Source organism: Papilio polytes, unplaced genomic scaffold (assembly GCF_000836215.1).
Source record: "Papilio polytes unplaced genomic scaffold, Ppol_1.0 DF822178.1, whole genome shotgun sequence".
Taxonomy (NCBI): domain Eukaryota; kingdom Metazoa; phylum Arthropoda; class Insecta; order Lepidoptera; family Papilionidae; genus Papilio; species Papilio polytes.
This window is the reverse complement of record NW_013527026.1, coordinates 2476808-2485948: the sequence shown is the minus strand read 5'-3', so window position 1 is coordinate 2485948 and position 9141 is coordinate 2476808. Positions and strand designations below refer to the sequence as shown.

General features: G+C 32.1%; 2 protein-coding genes across 2 annotated transcripts in view; one reads left to right on the top strand and one right to left on the bottom strand.

Moving 5' to 3' along the window:
* Window positions 1–6382, bottom strand: part of LOC106106406 (multidrug resistance-associated protein 1) — a 27031-nt gene extending 20649 nt beyond the window's left edge. The window contains exons 1-6 of the mRNA XM_013286985.1: window positions 5953–6382; window positions 4452–4754; window positions 2815–3081; window positions 2194–2387; window positions 1740–1925; window positions 814–1068 (exon numbers count right to left, since the gene is read on the bottom strand). Coding sequence (XP_013142439.1) covers window positions 814–1068; window positions 1740–1925; window positions 2194–2387; window positions 2815–3081; window positions 4452–4754; window positions 5953–6000 — 1253 coding nt within the window. The 5' untranslated portion in view covers window positions 6001–6382. The remainder of the gene's footprint in view (window positions 1–813; window positions 1069–1739; window positions 1926–2193; window positions 2388–2814; window positions 3082–4451; window positions 4755–5952) is intronic.
* A 469-nt stretch (window positions 6383–6851) lies between these two features.
* The window catches only part of LOC106106405 (splicing factor U2af 38 kDa subunit), a 2481-nt gene continuing 191 nt past the window's right edge, over window positions 6852–9141 (top strand). Inside the window, exons 1-6 of the mRNA XM_013286983.1 lie at window positions 6852–6868; window positions 6964–7084; window positions 7371–7525; window positions 8070–8227; window positions 8518–8717; window positions 9063–9139. Coding sequence (XP_013142437.1) covers window positions 7041–7084; window positions 7371–7525; window positions 8070–8227; window positions 8518–8717; window positions 9063–9139 — 634 coding nt within the window. The 5' untranslated portion in view covers window positions 6852–6868; window positions 6964–7040. The remainder of the gene's footprint in view (window positions 6869–6963; window positions 7085–7370; window positions 7526–8069; window positions 8228–8517; window positions 8718–9062; window positions 9140–9141) is intronic.

Here is a 9141-nt window from a genome sequence, read left to right as displayed (position 1 = left end):
TTTTGTTATTTTTTTTAAGAAAATCATGTGAAATATATTATATACAAAAATAAGAAAATAAAGATATGAGATATATAATAATAATAATAATAATAATAATAATAATCATTTAATCTATTCAGAACACTACAGCACTTACAAAAATCACAACACACAGAAAATAACAAATTTAAAATTAAAATTAATTTAAATTAATCATCTAATTGTCATTGGGCAAGGCGGCCACATCAAGCGAATTCGCCGCGAATGCGCACAGTAGCGAAGTCGCCGCGAATGCGCACAGTAGCGAATTCGCAAACATGTGGACGTACCCTTATGTATTAGTAGTGATGTGCTATTGGTTTTTTATTTCATATCGATGTAAAAGAAATACAAGTATGCGCAGATAATTTAACGATGTTCACCTTGATAGTTTCAAGAGATAATAAATTCTCAAACGTTATATCATATTGCACAATACGTTATTCATCAACAAAAATTCCACTAAAATTCTTTTCATTAGTTACATTTTAATAATATTGAAACAAACAGCTTCGATGTTTTCGTTTAGAAATACTTAAGCAAAAGCACACGAAGCATGTAATTTAAGCTAACTTTGAAACTATGTGGTAAATACAAACTTAAACTATTGACACCAGACATCCAGAAAATTATTTTTTACTTATATTCCTGCTCAATAGTTATAATATTCTTAACACATTAAATGACATACGAATTTGGCCAGGTGACTTCTTAGCAGCGAACGTGTTAATGAAAGATTTGTATGGAGACTAGTATTTGTAAATATCAATGTTTTTCTAGTTATAACTATACCTTTGTGCGTCAACAGACATCAGGTTAACGATTTCTCCAACGGTGGACTCCTTTCTCGCGGCATTGGACATTCGCAGAGACTTTCTATAGATGGCGCTGGTGAGCGCGGTCCTTATTCTCATACCCACAAAGTACATTCTAGTAAAATAGTGAGCTAAAAACATCGTTTGTATCGACGCACAAGCTAGAAGGCCCACGGCGTACACGTAGCCCTTCCATACCGGTTCGTCGCCTTTAACGAATTCTATTAGAACCCTAAAAGATAATTTGTATTGATTATTTCATAGTTGCGTACATAAATATATTAATTTAATGTTTGTCTGCAAATGCTAAGACACTGACATATTTATATACTACATAATACCTAATACTAATATTATAAATACGAAAGTATAGATGGATAAATCGATGTTTGTTAGTTTCTAGCATAAACGGCGGAACGGATTACGATAAAATTTGGTAAAGATGTAGAGGATAGTTTGGAAGAACACATCGATTAGTAACTTTTTTTTTAAATTCCACGGGGACGAAGTCGCAGGCGAAAACTAGAAGTACATAATGTTAGTTATCGCTTAAAAGAGCTTTTGAATACCAAGGTAAATTGCAAATTTATTCAACACTAGCTTTTACCCGCGACTCCGTCCGCGTGGATTTTAAAAATAATAAAAACAAATGAAAAAAATATATAGCCTATGTGACTCACAGATAAATTCTTTTCTAGTGAAAATTTTTTGAAATCTGCCCAGTAGTTTTTGAGCCTATTCATTACAATCAAACCAACAAAGTTTTCGTCTTTATAATATTAGTATAGACAAACGCGGAACAGTTATAACTACACAAGAAATTATTTATAGAAAAATATAACAATAATCTTTACTACATGTAACAATATGGCTTTAGGATTCGCATTTTTTATTAAAACTTACTTCAACAGTTGAGGGGAGAGGAACATGAGGAGATCATTGCAGAGTTTCAGCAAGGCACCGAAAAGGAACTGCCCTCCGAAGGCGAGACACAACGCGGGCAGAATCGAAGCTGGTTTCTTCTCATTTTCTGGCTTGAAGTTAACACTGGCCGATGTCTTGCTGTATGTTGCTTTCGTACCATTCGACCTAACAAAACGTCGCATTGAATGGAAAATTGAAAAACTATTAACTCACTAACTAATTATTATTTTACGGCTCTTACTCACGTCATAATTTTTACTCTAAACTATTAACTCTTTCGTTCTTTTACTAGCTAATTTAACATTTTTTATTTTTTTTCCTTTCTTCTGATATTGTCTCTCAATAAAACTCAATATTATCATGACCTACATCTTTTCTATCAAACATCAAGACATACTTAATTAAAGAAACATTATGTAAGGTTTATACATACATTTCCCTTTTCTGTACAATTCGAGCCCAGTATTTATCGAACCTGGGCACAACTTCTTTGGACGAGTCCGGTGGATTAAGAGCCCAAAGGTCGGATTCGGTTAAACTACGTCGGAATCCTGTGATCGCGAGGGGATCGAACCAACTGAATGTGAGACGGCTAGGGAAACCAGCAGCGCCCTCTGGACATTGGTTCTGGTGGAGAAATACAAATCAAACATACCATCGAATCGTTGCATTTAGTCATGTAATGGACCCCTTAGCGTAGATTTATTACCAGAAGCGAATATATAACAGTAACCATTACTGTATTCTGAACGTAACGAAGTGTTACATGTATTAAATAGTATGCGAGTCAATCAAAACATATTAAAGTGAAACTAAAATTTTCGTTGTTATAACTATGGTTGTTTTCAAATTGCATGGATGTTAAACAACGACGCATAATGCATATTAAAAACTTATCACTTTAATTATTTTGCTGGGAAACTTATACATGTAAGACTGAGTATTAGATTACATGTAATAGTGAGATTTCAACCAAGCCTGACGATATTTTTATCCGTAATATTTAAAGATGAACCATCTATTTGAATACATAAATGTAAATCAATACCTTTACCTTCTCATATTTATATGGCGTGTCTTTTGGCGGCAAATCGGCGAAACAATTCAATACGAACATCAAAATGATCATAGGGTAATATATCATGTAACTGACAAAGTTATATTGTACATTTTCATCATCCATCAACTTATAATGCGCTACTACTTCGGATCTAAGTTGTGGTAACCCTGCCAGGATTAGAAGTAGCCAGAAGAAGAACAAAACACCTGAAGCTCTCATACCAAACTTTCTATTATAATATAACAAAGTTGCTGAGAGTGCCTGAAAACAAAATTACAGTTTAATGGAGTTAACACCAGTACATACTCTGTGACACCGTACAATAATGAATACTGACTGTTTCTAATCTGCCTACGCAAATTGTACAATATATGGAAACTGATACGATATATGAAACTGATGTGTTACATTTTGATACAATACTTTAGCTTCGCAGAAAAGCCATCAAATCAAGTGTGTGTCATTTTAATAAAATGACAAAAGATAACATGTCACTTTTTGTATTTGTCTTTTACAATTTGCCTCGGCAAATTACAAACTGGCGACATTTACGATCAGACCGGGACATATCCATAATGTAGCAGTAGTTATGGAGTTTTTACAATCATGTGAGTCTAAACAACGCGATGTTCGCCACGTTTCTGAGAAGTATAGACAATAGGTTGCCACAATCTGCTTGTATTCTTTGATTTATTAATCTTTTCGACTTGTATACTGGTTGAAGTGCTCAAGCACCATACACACATATTTAATCAAGAAAAAAAAATACATTTCTCACTTATGAACTTTATAAGAATATAAATGACTATGTTTCTAGACAAATAAATAAGTGCAGCTTAGAATATGAGAAAAATATTTAAAAATAATAACTTTGTATCATTCCGAATACGAGAACCGTGGTAAATTGGTAAAGAAACCAAACCAGTATTTCATAACATTTCAAGGTTAACAACATCTAAGACATCCGTTAGTGTCTTTGAAATAAAAACATCTCAATAAATACACTCAGTGAAGTGCATGACTAATAATTTTTGATAAAAAATCTATATTCTTGTAACCGTCAATTTCCACTGCCGAAAATGTGTACAAAAACAAATTATCTATACAGTTTTTTCAAGACAATTAAGAGGCAGTGTATAACCATGGTTGAATAAACCACTCGTAGTATAACGGGCGCTTTGCGTAAGCAATTACATTTTTTGAAAATTCTATCTGGTTTTTGTATGTTTGTGTATGTTTTTCTGTTTTTGAAATATTCTATGAATATATTGATCAAACCAAATAGGACAAAAAATTTGAACATTTTTCGTACTGTATAAGAGGTAATTCCAAGGTATTGAACATAGTAAAAGTTACAATATAAGACAGTAATCTTACACAGGCTGTAACCTATTTATTCTCTTACATTTATTATAATGAAATCTAAATTACACAACAAACACATATATCAAACTGTTAAATAACAATTACTTCTCCAACTGGAGATTAAAACTACACATGGAGCAAGGCAAGACATTTTAATCACTACTGACAAATACGAAAATAATACTTGTTGATACCTCTACAAACAAGATAATATACAATCTTTTGTCTTAATATAAATGATAATAAATGAAATCAAAGCTACTTACAAATGTGAGTATCTTGATAATGGGACTGTAATAATCAGCGTTGAAAACCTCCTCATCTTTTGAAGATTTATGGACTGTCACACCCAAATCCACGAATTTTAACACAATAAGAAGACAAGTTATAACTAATTTACTGATATTAAGTATATTCCATGGTATATTTCTTTCCTTGCTGTTTAAAATGTAATAAGTATCTAATAAAGCTGCGACCCATAAAAAGAGACAGGGTGTCCAAACGAGAACAGTCTTCTCGAAGCATGGTGTAAATTCTGGATTATCTGTGTACCAAGTTAAGTTACTATCCTAAAAACAAAGAGTAAACCATTAAAAAAAACATAAAAAAAAGTACAGCCACTAAAATATCTGTAGTGAAGTGGTTGGAAAGTATTTCGCGAGCAGAATATTTATGGCAAAGTTGGTGTTTTTTACAGAAGGGTAATGGACTAAATTTATTACACTCTTTATTTAAGTTTTTTATTTCTTCATTGTTCATACATGATTTAAATACTGATTTACATAATGTTTGCTTTGAAAAATTTTCATTCATTCCTAGTACCGCCAAAACTATTCTTCATCAACATCACCATCATTAGCCTTTGTCTGCCCACTATTGGATATAGACCTTCCCCAATACCCACCACCGAACTATTAATAATATAATAAATTCAGCCAAAGTTCTGGAGAACTTGAAACACTGAAGTAAATGATACCAGGTTTAAGTAACTTCGGGTGTCAAAAAAAAATGGTGGGTCTAAATGACCTGAATGAATTAATTACAAAACCTTCCAGATCCTTTGCACTAATCATGCAATTCTATTTATAGTCACTTGTAAGTTTTGGAAAGTCATGATGACCACATACTGATAGGAATAAAGCTGTGACCAAATATCATATTGATAATTTTTTTTATATCATAAAAATAGATGGATGGTTTAATTTTTTTTAAGCATTCCTATTTTTTTACAGGCAGAATTGTAAACAAGAGTCAACTTTATCATAGGTAAAAAACTAATACTGAACACAAATTAGATTTTTCACAATTTATTTTTGCATTTTACATTTCAATTATTAATAATTTCACCCAGAGTTAGTTGAGTTTATAAGTCACTTTTAACTAAATTGGGTAAACTCATGTTTAAATTTCTCCGTTTAAATATTTATGTGGCATAAATTAAAAGCAAAGTTAAATAAGTAATATAGTACAGAATCATTTTTTTTGTTGGATAACATCAAATTTATTATAATTAAGAGGGCAAAATGAATTATATGTTATTGTGAGGCAATAATACAACAAAAAAATTAAACACGACATGGGAAATCACAGGCAAGAAATTATAGAAAACGTCTCAAGTTTATTGATGGAGAAAAAATAAAATAGTGATTTGTAAAAAGTTTGTTGAAAGCACCAACTTTGCTATAACCTCACTAATGAGTTTTTGGAGCTTCATAGCTTACGCATAATAGTAGGCAGGGAAGTAGCCAGGGTCAAAGACCTACTTACCCAAAATGTAGAACCGCAGAAGTCATCAAGGGTAGAATTATAAGACATTATCACGATTATGTTACAACGTATCACGTCTCACTTAAAAGTTATTTATTGAACATAAATTTGTTCGGCTTTATAAGTTTATCAGCATCCTTTCGCCGCAATCAAAATACGTTCACTAATTTTGTCTCACATATATATGATTTTATACACTTAATATTTGAAGTTTAAAGGTCGGAACATCTTTGCACATGGTTATCAACGGATACTTTAACGTCAACTTTTAAGGTTACAACTCCATCCAACAAAAATACCATTCGGTTTAAAACGTTCAATCTCCGGTATTCCGGTATACACATCCAAAAGGCACTTCACCACTCCGCCACCACAATTCGAAAGACTTGAATTAAAAACCTGTCTGAAAATAGGCCCGTCCTACCGTTTTCAAACAGTTAATAAATAACAGTTACGAATCAAACAGTTAATTTTATAGCATATTATATTCTTACGACAACTTTTATCTATAATGTTGTTTAAATTCACATTTTTGAGATGTTATGCTTATAAATAATCTATATAATGTAATTAAATAGAAAAGGTGATCTAGTTTTTAGTGTTTTAAGCTTTACATATTGAAAATGGAATGTTTTCAACTCAAGTAACGACAATGAATTTTGCTTTATTTTCCTTGTAAATTCTAGAGGTAAGTACTTATGTTCGATGTAGGAGTTAGTAAGATATTTAAAAATTAACAAACAAACGAACATTCAATTCAACGGATATTTTAGCTGAATATTTATTTCTGTTAACTTGCATACAAAAGCTGTTATATTGTATTTATGGTTTCGTTGATCGGCAATTTCCATAGATACAGCGCATATTCTGTGACGAAAATGGCGTCAATTGCAAGTTTGGCAACTAGGTTTTTAAAGTGACCGAGTCTATACTATTATTGAAAAATAACTTTTCCAATGTAAAATATAGGATAAATGACTTAATTTACTTAAAGAATAATTGTTTTTACAGGTCTATAATATTTACTCATAAGTCCTTGTGGGTAAACAAATAGTGAAACAAAGTTTGATTCTTTTGAAAACTAAAGAATGGCTGAATATTTAGCCGCTATCTTTGGTACAGAAAAGGATAAGTATGTAAAATAGTCTTGCTAAATAAATATATCTAATAAATAACTTCTTTCTCTGCTTTAAATTGTTATTAAGTATTCAAAACGAATAAATTGTATGTAATGGAGGTTATATTTAAACAACATTTCTGTGACAATTTCGGATTGAGCTAAAATTTGATTCAAAAACAGATAATTTTTGAATTACATAAAAACCGAAGTCTAGGTTTCATTACATCATTTGGCCGGTTTTTAAACTTCAGATTATAACCTAAAAATAATATGTAATACGAATCTGTTTGATTTTCAGAGTAAACTGCTCCTTTTATTTTAAAATAGGAGCATGTAGGCATGGAGATCGTTGTTCCCGTATCCATAATAAACCAACGTTTTCCCAAACGGTTTTATTACAAAATCTTTATGTCAATCCTCAAAATTCTGCAAAATCTGCTGATGGCAGTCACTGTAAGTAAATTCATAAAACACATGTTATTTTAACAATGTAATACTGTAGCATTTAATAAAACTGTAAGATTAACATTACTAAGTATTGAGTAGAAACATACAAAGTATTGTGTGAAAGCTACAAGATCAATCAAAGCATCCTGTACATTAACATTATCCACCACAAAATTTGTCATTTATAAAAATGGTCTTCAGAGGTTTTCTAGAGACAGTATTTAGAGATTTGATTATCAGATTATTATGATCTTAAAAAGTCTATTTCATATTTCATACTTTGATAAGTATGAATTAAAAAAATGATTATTTAAGTTTGATAACTTCACTTATAAAACTCACTACACATCTAAAGTTGATGTATGATTAAAACTGTAGGTAAACTTTAATTGTACAGTTCAACTGACAATTAAAATTTTTCCGACACCAACAGTTTTAACTACACAGATAAAACTCATGGTTTGTCGCAAGCTTTATAAGTGAAGTTGTGAACTGTAGAGGTCAACTAAAATTGTTTAATATTTATGTTGTATTACTTTTACATTTTCAGTGGTTGTTGCAAATGTTTCCGATGAAGAGATGCAGGAGCATTATGATAATTTCTTTGAAGATGTTTTTGTTGAATGCGAAGACAAATATGGAGTTATTGAGGAAATGAATGTTTGTGACAACTTAGGAGATCATTTAGTGGGAAATGTTTATATAAAGGTAAGGTCTAAAACATTTACACTATATGCTTATTTCCTTCAATTTCTCTAATGTTGCTTATGTCAGTGGCCATTGGTGACTATGTGCGTCCCATAGCTCTTTTGCCCTCTTATAATTAAAAAAGGTTGAAAATCACTATATGTGTGTTGTTCAAAGACAATCCCAACATTATTTCTAACATATGAGATAACTGCTTTTTCACATTTATAACATTAGTAAGAGAATTCTGAATTTCTGTTTCTTACATTACAAGTATCACGTCACTATTGTGTAATGTTTGTGTTACTCAGTTCCGGCGTGAGGAGGATGCGGAGAAGGCGGTCAGTGATCTGAACAACCGCTGGTTTGGTGGCCGACCAGTGTATGCTGAGCTATCCCCGGTGACAGACTTCCGCGAGGCCTGTTGCCGCCAGTACGAGATGGGGGAGTGCACGAGAAGTGGTTTCTGCAACTTCATGCACTTGAAACCTATTTCCCGAGAACTTAGGAGGTAATTTGTCAATCATATACATTTACGTTATACGTTTTTATTGCAAAATTTAATTGAGGCTAATTAGGTGTCTAACACCTATGTGAAACCAGAAAATTCATGTGAATGTTGACCATTGAATAGTTTAAAGCACTGACGGACAATTTGAAACAAATCTCAAACACAGTTTCGTAAAAGCAGCTCCTCTGTTAAATGTTAAAATTATGTGGGAATTTAAGTATGCCCTTATCATTTAAGACGCTGTTACATTGTATGTTGTTTCAGTATTAAGACTGTGAGATGCTTTTTAAAATATTGTTGTTTAAATGCCATATTTGAGTGTAATTTTGAATTAAAATCCGCCAGGTATCTGTACTCGCGCGGCAAGAGCGGGCGTCGTTCCCGCAGCCGCTCCCGCGAGCGTCGTCGTCGTTCCCGCTCCCGC